Source organism: Stegostoma tigrinum, chromosome 11, assembly GCF_030684315.1.
Source record: "Stegostoma tigrinum isolate sSteTig4 chromosome 11, sSteTig4.hap1, whole genome shotgun sequence".
NCBI lineage: Eukaryota > Metazoa > Chordata > Chondrichthyes > Orectolobiformes > Stegostomatidae > Stegostoma > Stegostoma tigrinum.
Window position 1 is genome coordinate 14,831,662 of NC_081364.1, and position 22,995 is coordinate 14,854,656.

Sequence of the window (22,995 nt, forward strand, 5' to 3'; positions counted from 1 at the left end):
GTCGGGACCCTTCTTCAGAAATGAACATAGTGTGGAGTTGGAGGAACACAGCAGGCCAGGCAGTATCAGATATCCTATATCCTAAATAAGCATGATATTTAACACGGAAATGGCTTTGGGGTGATAATGTTCCCATGAACATTAAGAAGTATTCATTATTTTATGCTTATTATTTATTTAAATAGGACATATTATTATAATGAAGTATTTATGACTTTGGGGTGGCACGGTGGCTCGGTGGTCAGCACTGCTGCCTCACAGCGCCAGGGACCCAAGTTCAATTCCACCCTCAGGCAAATGTCTATGAGGAACTTGCACGTTCTCCCCGTGTCCGCGCGGGTTTCCGCTGGGTGCTCCGGTTTCCTCCCACGGTCCAAAGATGTGCAAGTTAGGTGGGTTGGCCATGGGAAATTGCCCATAGTGTCCAGGGATGTCCAGGCTGGGTGGGTTAGCCATGGGCAAAGCAGGGTTATGGGGTAGGCTGGGGTGGGGTGGGGTGGGGAGGTGCTATGTCGAGGTGGGATGCCCTTCAGAGGGGAGACTTGATGGGCCAAATGGCTTCTTTCCGCACCGTAAGGATTCTATGATTATTAAAAATCACAGGACTGAAAAAAAGTTGATATTTTCATAGACTAATTCTTTGGATGAAATGTATCACTACAAGGGCATATTTACGAGCCATTACCAGTTGTGGTTGAGAAGTTGGTGATGAGAGAGTTTCCTTCTTACACCTTCTTCATAAAAACACTCCCACACTACGACCAGAGAGCTCCGGGATTGAGCTACTTGGTTAGCAGCAGCAACCGCATGGCCTGAAAGCCACGTGACATAACTCGTCAGACCCACGTTATCCTTGCTACCGAATGTCTATCTTTTAGGTTCCACCATAAATTCCATACCATTGAATCTCTACAACAGGCCCTTAGCCTCGCTGCAATGTAAAGAGTGCCCCCAAGTGATTTTTTTAAACAGGAAAAGGCAAAGTCACACATTTCACCTCATCACTCTACCTTCTTCATTTTCATTCAGATCGGGGAACAGTGCAGAAAGTGATAGTGTTACCCAAAGATGACATGGAGACTGAGGAGCTCATTCTCGAAGAAGTTGAAGTCTTCAAGGTCAGTGCTCCTCTTTAATTCAGTTACGTTTAACAGTAAATCTGCAATTTTAAAGAATGGCAAAAAGTTATTTGGGGCTGTTGGTCTCTTGATGTTTGCCAAGACTTTGAAATCAACTTAAAATCGTAGGATCACAGAAGATTAGCAGCACAATGTGAGGCCATTTGGTCCATCGTGTCACTGCTGGTTCTTTCCTAAAGCAACCCAGAACCAACCCCATCCTATCTCTGCACTGGCTTACATTTTTGTCTGCTTTTAAATGTTTATCCCTTGGCTCATCCCTTGACAGGAACAATGAGTTGTGCCTCAACTCTTCTCGGAAGCAATGTATTCATTGTGCTACAAACATGATTTTAAAACAATGCCTCAAGTTGACACAGTGGTTAACACTGTTGCCTCATAGTACCAGGGCCCCGAGTTCAATTGTAGCCTTGAGTGACTGTGGCTGTGTGGAGTTTGCAGGCTTTCCCCCCACTCTGCATGGGTTTCTGCCAGTTGCTGTGGTTTCCTCCCACAGTCCAAAGATGTGCAGGTTAGGCGGACTGGCCATGCTAAATTGCCCACAGTGTCCAGGGATATGCAGGCTAGTCATGGTAATACCATATGCAGTTACTGCGTGAGGTTGGACGGGATGTTCTTCAGAGGGTTAGAGGGGCTGAATGTCCTCATGCTGCACCATAGTGATTTGATGAACCTGATAGATTGTGCTTTGTGATATTAAGGCAGACACAGATCTACATTAGCCCTGATTCAATACTAAATGTTTATCCTTCTTTTAAAAATGTTTCCTTTCAATAACTTAATAAAGAGAACATTTGACAACCATTTCTGATCCCTCAAAAACACAGCGAATCTCTCAGCTACTTTCTTCCACTTTCTTGTAAGCCCCTGTCAAGTTATAGTCCTGGTTTTCAGACAGCTGGATTATGTCAACCCGAAAGGATTCTTTGCCCCTCTTCCAATTCCACTTGCTCATCAGAGCCCAGGCAGAAGAATGGGTAAGTCAAGGAGCAGTTCTTAAGGAACATAATACATTATGCTAGCTATAGGTAGGGCAAGAATCATGCCAGTTTTTAAAGATAAAAATACCATTTATAAACCAAGGCATTTGAGCACCTTTTTGTGACTCCTAAACAGAAATTGCTGGAAAAGCTCAGCAGGGCTGGCAGTGTCTATAGAGAGAAATCAGAGTTAACATTTGGGGTGAAGTGACCCTTCCTCAGTTCTTAATCCGAAATGCTAACTCTTGATTTCTCTCCATAGATGCTGTGGGAACTGCTGAGCTTTTCCAGCAATTTCTGTTTTTGTTTCTGATTCACAGCAACAGCAGATGTTTTGGATTTTCTTTGTGGATCCCATGTGTTGACAAATTCGAACATTTTACTTTTCAGATGCCAACAGAAGTAAAGACGATGAAGATCTCGTCCAAAAGGGTAATACTGCTTGGCTACTTGACTGACGGATTGTAATCATGTTTAAAGTTTAAACAAAAATTTCAACTGGGCACATTAGTTCCATTGTTCAAATTTAGGAGCAAGGACCTAAAGTTTCCTCTTTGATCTTCAGTTTAATGTTGCCTCCCCCATTTCTGCACCATCCGGTCCACTTCTGAATCAAGGATTGACTATCTTCCTGTTTTAATAACACAGTTTCCTACTTTCTTTTCTGTCATGGTGTTGACCATTTACCTGAATAAGTGAGTGAGTGAGAAAACAATCTGATCACAGACCTGTTCCACAGCCACTATTTTTATGAAGCTTACTTGATTTCTTCTCATTCCCTGATCTGAAACCAGATGGACGCCAGTTTAAAAATTCTGTAGATGATATAGAATCTAATGGGTGCCCAATGCTAGCTATGAAGTAGCATTTTACAAATCTTGATTACTTTTTGCCTTGTCAGATATATGTTTGTGTTCAGTGCCTTCTGTTGTGGTTTCCAATGAATGATTTCATGGCAGATTTATGAACTGCCTGTCACTCACATCGACCACTCCTGACCCTACTCCACAGTGGTGACTGTCCTAAGTCCACGGCCTTAATGTTTGTTTTTTTGTGTTTTTAATAGCAACAGCTATATGTTGGTTCTACCTTGGGCATTACACAAGTTGCCCTCCATCGCTGTGATGTTTATGGAGAGGTCTGTGCTGATTGCTGCCTTGCCAGAGATCCATACTGTGCTTGGGATGGTAAAGCCTGCTCCAGATATTTAGCATCATCCAAAAGGTAAATAATCGTTTGATGCTAAGTGAACCATTTGCTCACTTGCTGTGCCCCTCGTTGACAGCTCAGCGTCAGTTCCTGTGTACTGAAACACAAATGGGCAACAATTTATTAATCCACCACCTCCATCTGGTTCTGTGTGGGTTGTCTGCCTGCCACTTTGTGGATGCAATATTTACTTACTTAGACGTTTCGGATTGCTCCGACTGCCAGATATTGCGAAAGATGTCCGTGTCCTGGAGCTGTACCAAACATTAAAGCACATGGAGCTAGTAGGAACTGCAGATGCTGGAGAATCTGAAATAACGCGGTGTGAAGCTGGATGAACACAGCGGGCCAAGCAGCATCAGAGGAGCAGGAAAGCTTGATGTTTCGGGTCGGGACCCTTCTTCCTGAAGAAGGGTCCCGACCCGAAATGTCAAGCTTTCCTGCTCCTCTTATTAAAGCACATGGGACTGAGAAATGTACTGAGATGGATAGAAAACTGGTTGGCAGCGAGGACACAAAGAGCAGGAATTAATGGGTCCTTTTCAAATTGACAGGCAGTAACTAGTGAGTTACCACAGGTTTTGGTGCTGGGACCCCAGCTAACCACGATGTATATTAATGATTTGGATGAGGGAACAAAATGTAACATCTCAAAGTTTGCAGATGATGCCAAGTTGGGTGGGTGGGTGAACTGTGACGAGGATGCAGAGATCCTTCAGCATGATCCGGACAGATTGGGTGAGTGGGCAAATCAATGGCAGATGCAAAATAATTTGGATAAATGTGAAGTCATTCACTTTGGAAGCAAAAACAAGAGTGCAGATTACTACCTGAATGACTGTAAATTGGGAGAGGGGAGTGTGCAGTGGGGCCTGGGTGTCCTTGTGCACCAGTTGCTGAAGGTAAGTATGCAGGTGCAGCAGATGGTAAAGAAAGCAAATATTATGTTGGCCTTCATTGCGAGAGATTGAGTGCAGGAGCAGGGGTGTGTTGTTGCAGTTATACAGGGCCATGGTGAGGCCACACCTGGAATATTGTGTGAAGCTTTGGTCTCCTTTTTTGAGGAATGATGCTGTTGCACTTGAGGGAGTAGGGTGAAGGTTTACCAAACTGATTCTGGGAAGGTGGGTCTGACCTATGAGGAGAGTTTGACTATGTTAGGATTGTTTTTGCTGGAGTTCGGAAGAATGAGAAGGGATCTCATAGAGACTTTTAAAATTCTAACAGGACAAGACAGGATAGATTCAGGGAGGGTGTTTCCAAGGGTGGGTAAGTCCAAAACCAGGGGTCACAGTCTGAGGATTTGTGGATGATTTAGGACAGAGATGAGGAGACGTTTCTGCACCCACAGTGAACATGTAGAATTCATTACCACAGAAAGCAGTTGATGCCAAAACATTGAATATACTCAAGAAGTGACTAAACATAGCACTTGGGGTGAATAGAATCAAAGGTTATGGGGAGAAAACAGGATTAGGCTATTGAGTTGGACGATCAGCCATGATCAAAAAGAATGGCAGAGCAGGCTCAAAGGGCCGAATGGCCTCCTCCTGCTCCTATCTTCTATGTTTCTATTTTTCTTACAGATAGTTCAATAATTCCTTTCCTTGCATCATTGACTCCTTCTGCCCCGTAATCGTAGTTAGTGTCTTGAAACTTACGATATATAACTTCTTAAAATCCAGACTTGACACTGAGTATCTTAAAACAAGATTTCCGTTGGCTTGATGCTGTATTCGCCTAAGATTTAATTCCATCTCTTTTATTAGTTAAATCCTCACACTAACACCTCCCAATCTCTCTGGTTTCCCGCACAATGGCATTTGCTGCTCTAGGCTTCTCAATATATTGGGTACCTTCCATACCCATTATGGCAAGTTAAGAGCAGAAGACTGAGGTGGTCACATGACCTCATGGAAAAGATGTCTGGGTTTGGAGTTGCTCAAAGGCCCATCAGAAGATTACAGGTTCAAGTCCTCCTGTTATTTGCAGATCAATCTGCTTGAGGTCTCTGTTGCTACAGTGATAGTTCCCCTACCTTTGAGCTAGGAGATCCAGGCTCAAGTCCCAACTGCTCTAGAGGTAACATCTCTGAACAGGTTGATTACAAAATGTAAGCTGTAAAATTGAAAATATAAGGGGAGAAGAAACTGTGCTCCTGATGGAGAGAGAGATTCAAATTGTTTAAAAGCTCTGGAAGGACAGAATGTTGTGAACTAATGGCCTTTATTTTATGTGTCGTTGATCCCGGGTGTGCCCTGTGCACCGTGTTGAATTTTGCATGCAATGTAATCTATCTAGGATATAATTGCAAGGTAACACTGAAAGTCTACGCTCTGTTGTAATAGGAAATTTACACGCAGTGAGTTTTTTCAAACACAAATTGTTGAATGACCAAATAATCAGTTTTAGTGATGTTGAGTGAGGGATAAATATTGGCCAGGATAGCAAGGAAAATCCCTCTTCCCTTCTTCAAAGCTATCCCATGGGATCGCTACACCCACCTGAGAGAAAAGGTTTAATGTTTTCTCCAAAGGCAGCACCCCCAACAGTATATAACCCATCTATATTAGACTGAAGTGTCAACCTGGATCATGTGTTAAAAATTCCCAGGGTGGAACTTGAACCTGACTTAAAGTCTGACTCAGAGGCAAGAACAGAGCCAGTGCTGAGACACTGGCAATTCTGCAAGGCCTAATATCACTGTTGGGCCGTCATTAGATGGTGCATGTCAGAGCACAATGAAAGCCTTGTTTGTGATTTTCAATCCATTAGTCAGCGCAATAATCTCAGGCATCGAAGCTACAAGGTTCAGATTTGTGCAGGACAGACTGGGTCTTCTCAGAAATCCAAACATCTTCAGCTGCCTCCCTTCTCTCTTCTAGAAGAGTCAGAAGAGGGGATGTAAGTTGATGATAACACAATGTTCAGTCCCATCCACTATTCCTCAGCCAGGTTGCCAATCAGAGTGATGGCCTTTCCTGGCCCAGCAAGACCTGCGCAACATTCAGGCTTAGGCTGTTCACTGCTAAGTGGCTAAGGGGTCCAATAACACTCAAGTGGATCAATATCATTCCACACAAAACAGTCTGTTTGATTGGCACCAAATCCATAACCATCAGCATTCATTCCTCAGGCTAGTGGCAGCAGAGCGTACCATCTACAAGATACACTGCAACAGCTCAGCAAGGTGTCTTCAACAGCACCTTCCAAACTCGCAGTGAAAATAAGAACAGCGGAACACGGTCATCTGCGAGCTCCCCTCCAAGTCATACACATTAGCAGCTACTCCACTGTTCCTTCAATGTGGCTACGTCAAAATCCTGGATCTCCATTGCTGACAGCACTGAGGGTGCTACCAGGCACCACCACCACACCCCCCCCACCAAGGGCTGCACTGGTTCAAGGAGACTTTCAATAACCACCTTCGGAACTGGTAATAAATGCTGGCCTATCTAGCCATAGCACACCCTATGAATATTTGGCAGCACGCTGGCTCAGTGGTTAGCACTGCAGCCTCACAGCACCAGGGACCAAGGTTCGATTCCAGCCTCGGGCGACTGGAGTTTGCACATTCTTCCTGTGTCTTGGTGGGTTTCCTCCGGGTGCTCCGGTTTCTCCCACAGTCCAAAGATGTGCAGGTTAGGTGGGTCGGCCGTGCTAAATTGCCCACAGTGTCCAGGGATGTGTGGTTTATAGAGGGATGGGTCTGGGTGGGATGCTTCAAGTGGTGGTGTGGACTTGTTGGGCTGAAGAGCCTGTTTCCACACTGTAGGGAATCTGATCTATAAAGGATAGAAACAGAGAAAAGAACAGATTTCTGTTGGTCCCCACCATTAGTCCCAGGTAATGCTAAACTTACATTCAGAAGAAATTTCTTTAGCATGGAGAATTAGATATGGATGAAAAGTAAATGCAACTGCAGTCAACTGATACTTAATGAAAGCGCAAGACAGATGCAAGAATTGGATTGTAGTTAAATGGGCAACTGTAATGAAGCATTTTGTGTCCTGTGTCTCTGGGGTAGTTCAAAAGTGATCTAAGGAAAGCAACTAGCTAGAATTTGTTCCTCGAATCTTTGGGGAAATATCATCTACACAAATCCTGCAAATACAATGGTAAGATAGGTGGTCAAGTTTCAGGGTTTTCTGTCAGGCCATTATGCCCAGTACCAAGGTATTAGTTGTGGTCCATCCATATGCCTGACACCAGACTTCCCAAACAAGCTCGCCACTCCAAGTTTCATCACAGAAAGTGGTCACTGGGAGGATGGAGAAAATTCTTCAAGGGCATCTTCAAAACCTCCCTGACAAACGCAATGTCCTTATCGACATTTGGGGATCTTTTTCCCAGGAATTATACAACCTGGAGAAGGTGTACTCCGGAAGGTGACAACCACCTCTAACACCACGAACAGGCCCAGGTGGAGACCAAGCACAAACATCGAAAGGATAAAGGGGAAACCACTCTCCCTTTCCAACACCACCTGCCCCATCAACAGCAGGATATGTGGATCCAGTATGGGACTGTTCAGTCATATTAGGAACCCACAAATTCCAACTGGAAGAAAGCCACTCTTGGTCTCGAGGGACAGCCGGAAAAAGAAGAATAAGATTTTTCTTCCACTGACAGTTTTTGACTAGGATTTTTCACACTGAACTGTCAAGTTGCTCTGGGAATGACATGGCTGTTAATTATCTACACATTCTGCCACAGTACTACCCAATAAACAACAATGAGATGATTCTTTCACTTCTCTTGACAGAGGTTACAATTTACAACTGAAAACATCAGCATTACTTTGCCTCCAGAAAGTAGTAATTTGGGAGCAGAACATGACAGGAGTGGAGCATTCCTAGATTCTGGAAGGACGCAGAAGAAATTTTTCTTTGATCCTATGTTTTCGTTGTACCTGGTAACAGACCATTAATGAGATACCAATTACCCAGGTCCACATTACAGCGATAAATAAATTAATATACATCTGTAATAGAAATTGGATCTCCATATGTTGATACCACAGGGACATAATATCATCATCAGGCAATTGATTGGTCTGGACTTTAAAAGCAGTGATGAAAGTGTTTATTAAAATTCATTTGGAATTCTTATCAATTTGATATGTCATAGCCAGCAGTGAGATATAATGTACGTTTCAATTGCCAGGGTGCAATTGACAATTTTATGAGAGATTCTGGTCGAGTTCATAAAATTAGTTTATCTGACTCTCTACTGACGGCAGGATCAGACACCAGAAGGAACAGGTTTAAATAAATTAGCAGATGAAACAGCTGGAAGATAAGGGAATGTTTTCCACTGTTCGCAACAAGTTGACACACTCTGGAATGTACTGCTTGAAAAAGGTGGTGGTGATAGCAGATTCTCCAGTGATTTTCAAATGGGAATGGGATATAAGCTTCAATGGAAGTGTTTTTTTCAGCATGACTGGGGAGGAGTTATGACAGTGAGGGGCAGAACAGTCACTATGGCCAAATGGCCTTTCTCCATGCTGTAAGATTCTGTGAAGTTAGCCCTGTCACTGGTGGAGATACAACTGCTATTCCAGTATTAACTGCAGATTGTTATATCAAAAAGCTCCATGAAATTTGCACAAGCTGGATTCTACACTCATTATATTTTTCCCTGTGCATCATGTCACTTCATTTATCACAGCTGCTGTCACTGTAGCAGAAAAACATTTTCTTTTAATTGTACATTCATGCAGCGAAGCATCCCTTGGTTATAGTGAGCCTGTCAGTCATGCTTTTCAGAGACTTTTATCTCTGCTTAGTCTGAGTATAATTATGTGGGAATTCAGTATTTTGATTGAGAACCAAATCAAAAATTTAAAAAGAAAATCATTATTATTTCAATAGTGAGCTGTCAGATAAACCCAAGTCTTTTATTTTGTTGTTAAACCTGAAGCTTGTGGACACTATTGATTTTTATACAAAAGGTAAGAGGAAAACTATATCAGACAAATGTATCGGATGAAGGTCTAGGCCCGAAACGTCAGCTTTTGTGCTCCTAAGATGCTGCTTGTCCTGCTGTGTTCATCCAGCCCCACACTTTGTGACCTCAGATTCTCCAGCATCTGCAGTTCCCATTATCTCTATATCAGACAAAGAGACTTATTGTGTATCCATTGTTGGTGCTTTACCTAACCTGTGAATATTTAGAGTCCTAAAGTCATACAGTACAGACACAAACAATTTGGTCCAACTAATCCATGCCGAACATAATCCCAAACTAAACTAATCCCACTTTCCTGCACTTGGGCCATATTCCTCCAAACATTTCTTATTAATGTACTTATCTAAATATCTATTAAATATTATTATGGGACCCACATTCACCACTTCCTCTGGAAGTTCATTCTACACATGAACCACTCTCTATGTAAAAGAAAAATGCCCCGCGTATCTTATTTGAATCTTTCTCCTCTCACTTTAAAAATATGCCCACTGGTCTTCATAACTCCCACTCTCGGGAAAAGACATCTGTGATTCGCTCTATTTATACACCTCATCGTTTTATAAACCTCAATAAGACCACTTCTCAACTTCCTACATTCCAATGAACAAAGTCCCAGTCTATTCAGCCACTCCTTATAACTCAACCCTCCATTCCAGGCAACATCCTGGTAAATCTCCTCGGAGTTCTCTCCAGCGTAATAATATCCTTCCTATAATAGAACTGGACACTGTATCCCAAAAGAGGCCTCACCAACATCCTGTACAACCTCAACATAACATCCCAACTCCTATACTCAAAGGTCTGAGCAATGAAGGCAAGTGTGCTAAATGCTTAATCATCCTATCTATTTATGATACAAACCTCAAAGGATTACACTACCCAAGGCCCTGCTTTTAATTGGACAAGTATTGCTTTTGTTTGTTTTACCAAAGAACAATATCTGAATAAAAGGGAAATACTCCAGATGCTGGACACATGAAACAAACACAGTGAATGCTGGTGAAACAGTGCTCTGAAGGAGAGGCATGTTGGACTCAAAACATTCTCTCTCCGCGATGCTATCCGCCTGCTGAGTTTCTCCAGCATTCTCTGTGTTTGAGACAATTCAATTTGATTCTGTTCACACACTGGGCAGCATTTCCTACTCTGCACACAAATGTAAAATTCAGTGGGAGTGAAAAACAGTAAAAAAACTGATTCTTACAGAATCTGGCTTTCACTGGAACCTGCTTCCTTTTGTTCCTCACAGGCGAAGCCGAAGGCAAGATGTACGGCACGGGAACCCAATCAGGCAGTGCCGAGGTTATAATTCCAACGGTAAGTAGGGAGAGATTTCCTTATCCTGAAGGAGGCAGCTATCATATGGCTGTAAACATATAGTGACTATTAGGCACTGAGTGAATGGTTCACAGGGTGAGTTTGAGACACAGACAGCAGAAGTGCTAGCGAAGCATGCACAGGCTGGGAGAGCTAGAGGACTATCAACAGCCAGAATTAGGGATATGGACTCAAGCAATTACACAAGCAATCTGGAGAGATGTACATGAGAGATCCAGAGAGATATACACAAGAGATTCAGAAAGAGGTACACCAGAGATTCGGAGAGAGGTAGATGAGAGATCTGGAAAGATGCACACAAGATTTCTGGAACCCAACTTGGCAAGACTGTGCCTTTAGAGTGGATCTAAGCAATAATAAATAATGTTTATTTTAATAGATTGAAATGGAACAATATAATTACATATGCGTCATTTGACCAGCTTGTTTTCATTAGGGATAACTGGGCCTCTTTCACAATAAATTGACACCAAAGCATGAAGTTCTTGTCAGAGTGTGATACATTGCCTGTGTTTATTTAACTGAAGTGTTTCCCTCTGTTTTCTGATGGAGTGGCTGGTTTCATGTCGAGTCCTAACCCTGTGTTGGTTCATTGACAGCTAATAGGAAAACAGCGGAGACGGAGCAGTATGGGGTAGAAGGCAGCAGCACATTCCTCGAATGCCAGCCCAAATCTCCTCAGGCCAGCATTAAGTGGGTGCTCCAGCGACATGGCAGTGAGCGTAAGAAGGAGGTAAATATATCACTCACATTCATATCAATCAGGTCACCATTAGAAGTTCAATCAACAAACCAACCAACCGACACTCTGACCTTAAAGTATCTTGTCCCACTATGACATTGACAAACGAGGTTTTATTCTAACAAGAGTTTGTCAGCTCATGCCTGTGCACTAAAGCTATGGGCTCTAACCTGGCTGCAGTTAAATGTACAAGTTATGCACAGTGTTGCAGGACACTGAGCCCAACAGTTCAACAGTAGTTCTTATGCTCTAAACAAACTTTCGCCATTTTACTTCATCTTATCTGAAAAATACATCACATCTCCTTCTTGTACCAGGGCATAGCTTAATGCTCACCACCAGAGGTATGTTTGTAAGTGGGGGAGCACCTAATTGGGCAGGTGGGTTCCCTCATGGAAACCCTATCACCTTCCTGAGTCTACCTGATTAAGCCCAGGGTGGGACAGTTCTTACTCGTTGCTGTTGCCTGGATGGTGACTGAGGCCCTTACGTGGGGAAATCGATGCCCATGTGAGCGCCTCAGCTCACTGCCACTTGGAATCAAACAGTGGTGGGCAGGACAGTCAAAGACTATCACACTGTCACACTTCAAAATATACCTACTTGGCTGTAAAGTACATTGGAATTGTGAAAGGTGCTATATAGATGTAAGTTCTCTCTTTACTACCGCAGCCATAATGATGGCTGAGTGTCAAATATCAGGTGACCTCACTGGATTTTGTTTTGGGCCAGAGACAACATTGGAAACACATGCCTGCATCAAAACCATTCAGTCCCTGAGCTAGACTTGCCTTATGTTGACACCAGGTTAACAAATGTCAATCAAAGCGCTTCCTTCCCTCTAGCTACTAATTCTCCCACTTCCACCAGACACCTCTCCCACGCCATAAACAGAACAGAAACTCCCCTTTGTAGGCATCAGTGCTGTCAGGAAGTAGGACCTCCCCAGCTGACGTAGACCTCCTGCGCTGACACAGGAACTTATCAAGCCAAGTCACTTTTGGCCCAAGAAGCTATCAGCTGCTAGGAAGTGAGTCATTTCAACCATGAAGCAGAGAATACTTCCTTTCTCATGAAAAGGGCGTTTCTTATCCTCCTTTGTCAACCAAAGCCAATGCCAAGTACCAGCCCATACACAACAGGGACAGGAAAGCTCTTGGTCAATTGAGAAGGTTTTAGTATTTTTTAAAAAGTTTGAAGCTTAACTCATTCACGGCAGTCCAAGTTGTGTGCGACTTTCCAACACACACTGTGAATGTCATTAAGGATCTTCCCAGGAGTTAGTCGGCTGCCCGATATTGGTTAATCAAGCACACGCAGGTTAAAGATGCAGTGCTTCTTTGTAAAAACCGAAAGAACTGAGGATTCTGTAAATCAGGAACAAAAATAGAAATTGCCAGAAAAGCTCAGCAGGTCTGTCAGCATCTGTGAAGGAAAATCAGAGTTAATGTTTCGGGTCTGGTGAGCCTTCCTCAGAACTGTGCATGTATGTGAATGCATAGAGCACAGTAAATCTGATTAGTGAGTTGCAAGGGCAGCTTGCCATGTAGAAATGTGATTTTGTGGCTACAACCCGAGACCAGGCTCAGGGAAGGGTAGGACTTGGGAGTTCAATATTCCTGGATATAAGGTGTTCAGGAAAGTTAGGAGATGACAAATGAAGGAATGGATTAAGGGAAGCTTTGCGATGCTCGATGCTAGATGCCCCAAAGGATGAAATCACTTTGGTTAGCCTAAGGAACAAAAATGGCCTAATGGTATTATTGCTAGATTATTCATTCAGAAACTCAACTAATGCTCTGGGGATCCAGGTTTGAATGCAGATGGTGAAGTTTTAATTCAGTACAAATCTGAAATTTAGACCCTAATGATGATCATGAAACCATTGTCAAGGAAAAACCCTTTTGAATCACTAACATCCTTTAGGGGAAGGAAACTGCCATCCTTACCTCTGGCCTATGTGTTACACTAGACCCACAGCAATGTGGTTGACTCTCGAACTGCCCTCTGGGTAATTAGGGATGGGCAATAAATACTGGCCTAGCCAATGAGGCCCTGGACCCATGGATGAAACTTTTCTTAAAATTGCATTATTTGTTATAGCCCACCAACCAATAGGGAGCAGGGAGGGTACAGAGGAACAAGCTTATCACAGAGAGGTGCCCGAAGTTAAATGTAGTTATAATGAGGGCGGGGGAGGTCTTTAATTATTGAACTATACACTGAGATAATGGTTATGCAAAGGAAAAGGGGCAAGAGTTTCTAGGAAGGCTCTGAGGAAGGGTCACCAGACCTGAAATGTTAACTCTGTTTTCTCCTTCACAGATGCTGCCAGACCTGCTGAGTTTTTCCAGCAACTTTGTTTTTGTTCAAGAGTTTCTAGGATGAGTTCAGGAGAATTTTCTGCAGCAGAATGTTTTCAGTCCAGTGAGAAAGGATTTACTGATATTCATGGCTCTTGGGATGAGGTGGGAAACAGATGAAATGTCAATGGGAGAACCTTTAGGGAACAGTGGTCATTGCATCATAAGGATCAGGGTGACTGTGGGAATGAGTAACTAAGAATCCAGAGTAAGAATAAGTAACTGAGGGAAAGCCAACTTCAATTGGGTCAAATACATTGTGTTGGCAGGAAAATCAGTAGCAGGTCCTTCAGAAAAGAGATGATCTGAACACTGTATGTTCCCTTGAAATGGAAAAGTAGGGCAAACAAATCCAGAGATCCCTAGATGACAACAAAATAAAACGTGCACTTTTGAAAGGTAAACAAAATTGAGAACTGGGCTGAGAATGAAAGATTCAGAGGGGTGGTGAAAAGGCGGAGAAGAGGAGCAAAGATGCCAGTGAAAGGAGATTGGCAGCCAACATAGAGGGGAATCTCAAGCCTCTTATAGCCATATAAATAGTAACAGTAAGGGTCACCTAGAGAGGATTTGCACACAGAGGAAGAGGGTATGGCTAAAATATCAAATGATTCTGTCCTGAAGGAAGAAGATGATTGTTTGCCATGGTGATAAAGGAGGAAATGCAGTCATTAGAAAAGCTTAACATTGATAAGTTGGGGGTATTTACTGTTGTCGTATTTACAAAGGTTAATGCTGAGGAATGCATTTTATATTCCAACCCTCTTGGGATAAACGACAACATTACATTCGCTTTCTTAATCACAGACTCTACCTGCAAGTTAACCTTTAGAGAATCCTGGACCAACAGTCCCAGATCCCTTTGTACTTCTGCTTTATGAATTTTCTCACCGTTTAGAAACTAGTCCATGACAGTATGATGATGCCACATAGACCCGAACGGGGGATCTTGATGGCTGTGTGGTGGGAAACAGAAAGTAATGATAAATGAGAGATAGTAGGAACTGCCAATGCTGGACAATCTAAGAAAACAAGGTGTAGGGCTGGATGAACGCAGCAGTCCAGGCAGCATCAGAGGAGCAGGAAAGTTGATTTTTCGGGTCTGGATCCTTCTTCAGAAATAGACTCAATGGATGTCTTTCACGTTGGGGGCCAGGTGTGTGGACGATTCCCCAAACTCGTTGTTGGGACTTTTGTATTTCCTGTTATAAATGAGCTATACTTTTCCTTAGACTTCCAAAAGGCCTTTGATAAGGTGCCACACAGGAGGCTGCTGAGTAAGGTGAGGGCCCATGGTGTCCAAGGTGAGCTACTGGCTTGGATTGAGGATTGACTGTCTGACAGAAGGCAGAGAGTTGGGATAAAAGGCTCTTTTTCGGAATGGCAACAAGTGGTGTCCCATAGGGTTCAGTGTTGGGGCCACAGCTGTTCACCTTATATATTAATGATCTGGATAAAGGGACTAGGGGCATTCTGGCGAAGTTTGCCCATGATACAAAGATAGGTGGACAGGCAGGTAGTACTGAGGAGGTGGGGAGGCTGCAGAAAGATTTAGATAGTTTAGGAGAGTGGTCCAGGAAATGGCTGATGAAATTCAACGTGAGCAAATGTGAGGTCTTGCACTTTGGGAAAAAGAATACAAGCATGGACTATTTTCTAAACGGTGAGAAAATTCATAAAGCAGAAGTACAAAGGGATCTGGGAGCATTGGTCCAGGATTCTCTAAAGGTTAACTTGCGGGTAGAGTACGTGATTAAGAAAGCGAATGTAAAGTTGTCGTTTATCTCAAGAGGGTTGGAATATAAAAGCAGTGATGTGCTTCTGAGGCTTTATAAAGCTCTAGTTAGGCCCCATTTAGAATACTGTGTCCAATTTTGGGCCCCACACCTCAGGAAGGACAAACTGGCGCTGGAACATGTCTAGCGGAGATTCACACGGATGATCCCTGGAATGGTAGGTTTAATGTACGATGAACGGCTGAGGATCCTGGGATTGTATTCATTAGAGTTTAGAAGGTGGGGAGATCTAATGGAAACTTACAAGATAATGTATGGCTTAGAAACGGTGGACGCTGGGAAGTTGTTTCCGTTAGGCGGGGAGACTAGGACCTGTGGGCACAGCCTTAAAATTAGAGGGGGTAAATTTAAGACAGAAATGAGGAGACAATTCTTCAGCCGGAGAGTGGTGGGCCTGTGGAATTCATTGTCACAGAGCGCAGTGGAGGCCGAGACGTTAAATGTCTTCAAGACAGAGATTGATAAATTCTTGATCTCACAAGGAATCAAGGGCTACGGGGAGACTGCAGGGAAGTGGAGTTGAAATGCCTATCAGCCATGATTAAATGGCAGAGTGGACTCGATGGGCCAAATGGCCCTACCTCCACTCCTATGTCTTATGGTCTTATGATGTACAGGGCACAATTTTGGAAACTTTGTGAACCATGAAGGGGACAGTGTAGAACTTCCAGAAGGACCTTGACAAGTTGGGGGAAGTGGGCGGACAAGTAGCAGATTAAGTTCATTGCAAGGAAATGTGAAGTGATTCATTTTGGTGGGAAGAACAATGTAAAATCGAGGCAATAGCTCTGAAGGGGACGCAGGAGCAGAGATGCGTAAGTCATTAAAGATGGGTATCAGGTTGAGAGTGTAGTTAATAAAGCATTTCAATAACCCAGTAAAACCTAAAAAAAATTTACTAATCTAGCTTTTGATAACAGAGACGGGGAGTACAAGAGTAAAGAGATTGTTTTGAAGTGATTTAAGAACACTAGTTTGGCCTCAGCTGGAGTATTGCTCCTGCTGTGTGCACTACACATTAGGAAAGATGTAAAAGCATTGGATAGAATGCAAAAGAGATTTATAAAATCATTCCAGACATGAGGAATTCCAGTTGTGGAAAAAAACTTGAAAGAAACTGGGACTGTTTTCCTTGGAGAGTAGAATGCTAATAAGATGTGCTCGAAATCATGAACTTCCTGGGCAGAGTGAAAAAGGGGAAGAATGTACCCACTTGTGAAATGATCGAGAAGCACTGATATTTAACAAAAAGATAAAAGTGAAATAAGGAAAATCTTTGTATATGCAGTGAGTGGTTAGGGTCTGGAATGTACTACCTGAGAGTGTGGTGGTACAGGTTAAGTTAAGACTTTCTATCAGGAATTAGGTGTTTTCTTGAAAAGGAAGGATCAGCAGAGTTACAGGAAGAAGGCAGAATGACGCAAGTCAAGATCCTCATTTGGAGACCCAGTACAGGTATAGTGGGCAGAATGGCCTCCTCTGTGCTGTAACAATTCTGTGACTCTGTGAATCTAGCACCTTGCCACAGAGAACAAAATCAAGGATATATCCTCATGGCGTGTCTCCTGTCTTGAGCAATAAACCAGTGATGCTATACAAAGGAGTATCTAAGCTGGAATGGGTAGTTAAGGGTATGTTAGCACAATGGACACATCATTGGGCTAGCAGTTCAGAGATTGAACAATGAATCTGGGAGATGTGAGTTGAAATGCCACCGCATCTGCTAAGGAATTTAATGAAGCGAACTTAATCTGGAATCCAATCTCAGTAATTGTGACCATTAAACTACTGTTTAAAAAAATAGTTTGGTACACCAATGCCCTTTAGGGAAGGAAATCTGCTGTCCTTACCAGTCTAGTCTATTAGTAACTCCAGACCCACAGTAATGTCGTAAACTCTCGAGTGTTTCCTGAATTAGACAACAGGACCATAAGATATAGGAGCAGAATTAGGCCACTCAGCCCTTTGAGTTGCTCTACCATTCAATAATGTTTCTCAGTCCCATTCTCCTGCCTTCTCCCGGAACCCTTGACCCCCTTACTAATCAAGCACCTACCTACCACTGCCTTAAAGTCACTCAATGACTTGTCCTCCACAGCCCTCTGCAGCAACGAGTTCCACAGATTCACCACACTCTGACTGAAGAAATTCCTTCTCGTCTCGGTTCTAAAGGGCCTGATCCTTCATTTCTGAGGCTGTACCCTCAAGTTCTCATCTCTCCTACTAGTGGAAATGCCTTCACCAGGTCCACTCTATTCGAAGCCTGTCAGTATTCTTTAAATTTTAATCGAAACTCCCTTCATCCTTCTGAACTCCTTCAAAGACAGACCCAGAGTCCTCAACCACTCCTCATGCAAGAAGCCCTTCATCCCTGGGATCATTATTGTAAACCTCCTCTGGACCCGCTCCAACACCAGCACTTTTTTCAAACCAATCAAGAGCTTGTCTTTGCGAATGACACCACATCAGTGAAAGAATGAAAAAGGACAATTTCTAGCTAGACTTAATGCTAATTGGAAATGGTACTGCCTGAAGGATTGGATAATTGGGCATGCCTCTCTTTCAAAGACAACTAGAGCATGAAGCGATGCTGTCTAAAGTGGCACTCTCATTGGGAATATTCTCTCTGAAGTAGACGTATGTCTGGGAGTGCTGCTATGTGCGGGGGACTTCTAATTGGATCTGGCGCTATCTGAGTGGGTGCTATTATTAGATATCTCAAGAGGCACTAAAACTCAAAATGATGCTATCTGTAGAGGCACTATAATTGGGAGCAGCCAATTTGTAACCTAGCAGCTCTCTGCTAGATCCATAACAAGCAGAGTTTCACAACTTAACAGAACTGTGCATTAAATGTGCTCAATAGCTCAGTGAATAATATGTCACATGTCCTGTCTGCCCTGAGCTTGTAACCAAGGAATCAATTGTGTGGTGCTTCGTGTATGTGGGTCATTTCAACCTAAACCTCTATCATCGAGCGATCAACATGTATTTTATTTACTGGAGATTTTGAATCAGGCTGTTTTTTTTTAATGCAGCTGTTGTTCAAAGTGAGTTAGACACACTCTCTGATGCAGATGTATTGAGGATGGTTAACAGCACCATAGAACACTGGGCTGCTCTCTACTCTGGAGGTTGGAATCAATTTGGTCTGTGTGCTACTGCTGTGAGTTCTGATTAGTTCAAACAAGGCAATGGGATGACATCTTTTACCTTGTGTGACCCAGAGACTGGGTCTCATTTGTAATATACCAAGGTGACCATGTGAACATCATAGATCATAGAATCCTTACAGTGTGGAAACAGGTCCTTTAGCCCAACAAGACCACACTGACCCTCAAAGCATCTCATCCAGACTATTTCCCCCTATAACCCACCTAATCTACACATCCCTGAACACTATGGGCAATTTATCATGGCCAGTCCACTTAGCCTACACATCTTTGGACTGTGGGAGGAAACCGGAGCACCTGGAGGAAACCCACGCAGACACGGGGAGAATGTGCAAATTCCACACAGATAGTCGCCTGAGGGTGGAATTGAAGCCGAGTCCCTGGCGGTGTGAGGCAGCAGTGCTAACCACTGAGCCACCATGCCACCCTAAGTATAATAAATATTTTCAGGTTAAAATAAAAGTTAAATAATTTTAATAGCCAGTTCTCTCAGTTTGCTTGAGGGTATATTGACCTTGAATTCCTGTTTTGAGGAAGTCATAGAAAATGGGGACGGGGCAAGCTATTAAGGCCTCAAACTTCTTCTGCCAGTCAACATGATACAGTGATCAAGATAATAAAATGTGAGGCTGGATGAACACAGCAGGCCAAGCAGCATCTCAGGAGCACAAAAGCTGACGTTTCGGGCCTAGACCCTTCATCATGTGCTCCTGAGATGCTGCTTGGCCTGCTGTGTTCATCCAGCCTCACATTTTATTATCTTGGAATCTCCAGCATCTGCAGTTCCCATTATCTATGATACAGTGATCATCCAACTCAGTACCCGGTTTCGACTTTCTCCGCAAAACTTTTGGTCTCTTTACCCTGACATCTTTATCTAAATCCTTCTTGAAAACATTCAGTGTTTTGACTTCAACTACTCTCTGTGGCAGAGGCAAAAACAGAAATTGCTGGACAAGTTCAGCAGATCTGGCAGGATCTGGGGAGAGAAAGCAGAATTAATGTTTCAGCTCCAGTGACCCCTCCTCAGAACTGCTGTCAGACCTGCTGAGCTTTTCCAGCAAGTTTCTGATTTTTTTTTGTTTCTGATTTACAGCTTCCATAGTTCTTTCAGGTTTTATTCTGTGACAGAGAATCCCATGGGCTCACTACCCTCTGGGTGAAGACATTTCTCCTCATCTCAGGCCTAAATAGCCTACCTTGTATGCTTACACTGTGATTCAACTCAAAACATTAACTCCTTTCTCTAACATTTCCCGTTTTCTTATGGCAGAGTTTCAAATCAAACAGTATTTTGTTTTTAATTCCATTCGGATTCTGTATTTTTCAATGAAGCGCTCATGGCGCAATGAAGAGATGGAGGATAAATAAGACGCAAAAACAAAAAACAAAGTTGCTGGAAAAGCTCATCAGGTCTGGCAGCATCTGTGAAAGGAAAAACAGAGTTAACATTTCGAGTCTGGTGACCCTTCCTCAGAACAGACCAGAAACGTTAATTCTGTTTATTTCCTTCACAGATGCTGCCAGACCTGCTGAGCTTTTCTAGCAACTTCTGTTTTTGTTCCTGATTTGCAGCATTCACAGTTCTTTCGCTTTTTATTTGATAAATAAGGCGCCATTTACACTGTGGTTTCTTTCTCTCTCCCTGGCTATTCTCCAGATCAAAGTGGACGAGCGGATCCTCAAGACAGATCAAGGTCTTCTCCTGCGATCCCTCCAGATGACGGATGCTGGGGTGTATCAGTGCACCTCCACAGAAAACAACTTCAAGCATGCGCTGGCCCGGGTGCATCTGAGGGTCCTAAACAATGAGACAGTGCATGTGGTGCTCTCGCAAGTGGTGCCCTCTCCAGGTGTGGCCAACCTGCAGGCAGGTAACCCAGGGACCCCTCGGACCCCGAAGCCAGAGTACAAGGACCTGCTGCAGTTGCTTAGCCAGCCGGAAATGGGCCTCATCAACCAGTACTGCGAGGATTACTGGCAGCGACCAACCAACGTCCTAAAAGAGAACTTGAACAAACAGCTGAAAGCAAAACCCATCAGAGAACAGAAAAAGCCACGAAACCGCAGAAATCACCATTCAGCCCCCCTCCAGCAGACATGAAGCTCCGAGATCATAGAATTTCTTTAATATAAAGTATAACTTCCCTTACAACAGACAGTATTTATTGTAGGCTGTATATAGTATGATAATTCAACTTCCTTGTACTTACAACAAAAGTCCCCATTACATTATGTATGATACATAGGTACTTAAGGGGGAACTGTATTCCCCTGAATTGCTACATAACTTTTTGGGTTGTAAAGGATGACAGTTGTACACTTAGCACTGCAAGTCTCAGTTAATGTTTTATCCTCTGCTTCAAGATGGTGGTGACTGGGGAACAATTGTTTTGGAGATAACAGTCCATGCTCAATTAAGTAAGGGGATGGAGGAAGAGTTGTACTGAACTTGAAATGTTAACTCTGTTTCTCGCTCCACAGAGGCTGCCACACCTGTTGAGTTTCTCCAGCATTCCCTGTGTTTGTTTAAGTAATAGGATGGACCCAGTGACAGAGGATGTACAAAATATAAGCATAATGTCACATTTTGGGCATCTTGCCCTTCTCTAATATGAGATCCAGGGTATTCTTGCCCCTAACCTGGGGCATCCTTCAAAATTGTCTCTTTGTAAGAGTGTCAACGAAATGATCTACTGTCTTTAAGAAAAAAGAACTTAATTTATTCAAACCACGTACTGCCCCAGTTATGCCAGATCCCAGTCGCTATACCAGCCTTTGATTATTGATCAGATCATAAGAACTCCAGACCTCCCAAATTGTAACCATTCCCAACCAATCCCCACTATGACCACCATTGGTCCCCTATCCATTCCTAACATCGCAGCCTTATTTGGGAAAGGCTGAGAACTCCACCCTTATGGTTGGAGATGACACAATTATTCCCAGGCCCTTTGCAGCTCACTGCAGCACCCTCATCGAAGTTACAACAGGAGTCCATCAGAACACCAGGGGCCCTTTTGTATGAAGCTGAACTTGCTGTCTCCGTGACAACGTAGCGTTTCGTTCAAGCGGCTGACTGAATGGGACATGAGGTGCCACAGAGACTTCCCACAAGACGACAAGGCTGTTCAGTTGAAAAATGTATGCTCCTTACTGCCTCTTGCCATGAATAGAGAATAGAGTTCACATTAGATCGCTTCAAATAGAGTGTGAATGCCCTCCATTGCACTCTTGCCTCAGTTGCTGAACTGTACCGTCCTTTGATCCTCTTCCTAACTGTATCTTCTAGCTGACAAAATCCTTCACAAATTATGGAATGCAATATATGTGTAAAATGATCGTGGAATACAAACTTCTAACCAAGAGCATAGGAGATACCTGAGAGACAACACCAGCAAGTGTACAGGCTTTATAGTGTTAAGCATTACACCTCAATTCAGATGAATAGGGATCTCCTTTAAAAATTACTCAGTCTCATCTGTAGAATTTTTTTTTAAAACTTGCATTGTATTTTATATTAGAATGCATTAATAGTTAATGTGGTCTACCCCTCAGACTGCTTTTTTGTTTTTTTTATTTTTATCCTTATAAATTAAATAGCTTTGGAAGAAAAGGTTGTATAATTTGTTAAAGTCGTGTTTTTTAATAAAAAAACTTTTTGTTGTTGTTGCTGTTACTTTTATTAAAAGAATATTGAAAAAAAATCTAAATTGTGTGCTGGAAAATGCGCAAAAACAATTCCTTCCGATAGGGCATTCTACAGTAATGGTATATAATATATTCTGTGATGTCACTTAACTTGGCTTCTCATGTTTGTTTTTTTTAAAAGGAAGCAAGTTTATTTTTAATAACTTTATTAAACTTGGCTCAAATGTCAGTGAACATATATTCTGTCATATGTAAATAATTGTAAATCTAAATAAGAAAAGTTCTTGCGTGTACTTGTCATTTATGTTCTGTGCAGCTGACACAACACAATGCAGTTACTGGAGTGAAAGAACACAGAGATCCTGTGGATGAAATCAAACCAAATAAACACTGGCTCATCTCTTTAATGTACACTGTGTTTGAGGACTCCAATTATTGTGTTTTGAAACAGGTGAGTTGACCAGATCTCAGTGATATGGACCACTAGGATTTCTCACCATCTGGCCAGTCAACGCAGGGATTCCTGACCAAAAATATATCCCTTCCAAGCCTTAAGACAAGGGTGTTTTCTATTGATGTATATTTTCACAAATGTTGAGCCTTTTCTATGAACCATCACCCAAGTATC

The 22,995-nt window shown here is 42.8% G+C and overlaps 1 protein-coding gene across 7 annotated transcripts in view; it reads left to right on the forward strand.

The window, feature by feature from the left end:
- LOC125460303 (semaphorin-3F) overlaps window positions 1-22,778 on the forward strand; it is a 232,588-nt gene extending 209,810 nt beyond the window's left edge. For all 7 annotated transcript variants that reach the window (XM_048547631.2, XM_048547629.2, XM_048547630.2 and 4 more), the window contains 6 exons: window positions 1,030-1,118; window positions 2,510-2,551; window positions 3,186-3,343; window positions 10,554-10,621; window positions 11,242-11,375; window positions 20,377-22,778. In XM_048547631.2, the coding sequence (XP_048403588.2) occupies window positions 1,030-1,118; window positions 2,510-2,551; window positions 3,186-3,343; window positions 10,554-10,621; window positions 11,242-11,375; window positions 20,377-20,820 (935 nt within the window). In that variant the 3' untranslated portion in view covers window positions 20,821-22,778. The remainder of the gene's footprint in view (window positions 1-1,029; window positions 1,119-2,509; window positions 2,552-3,185; window positions 3,344-10,553; window positions 10,622-11,241; window positions 11,376-20,376) is intronic.
- The last annotated feature ends 217 nt before the right edge of the window (window positions 22,779-22,995 follow it).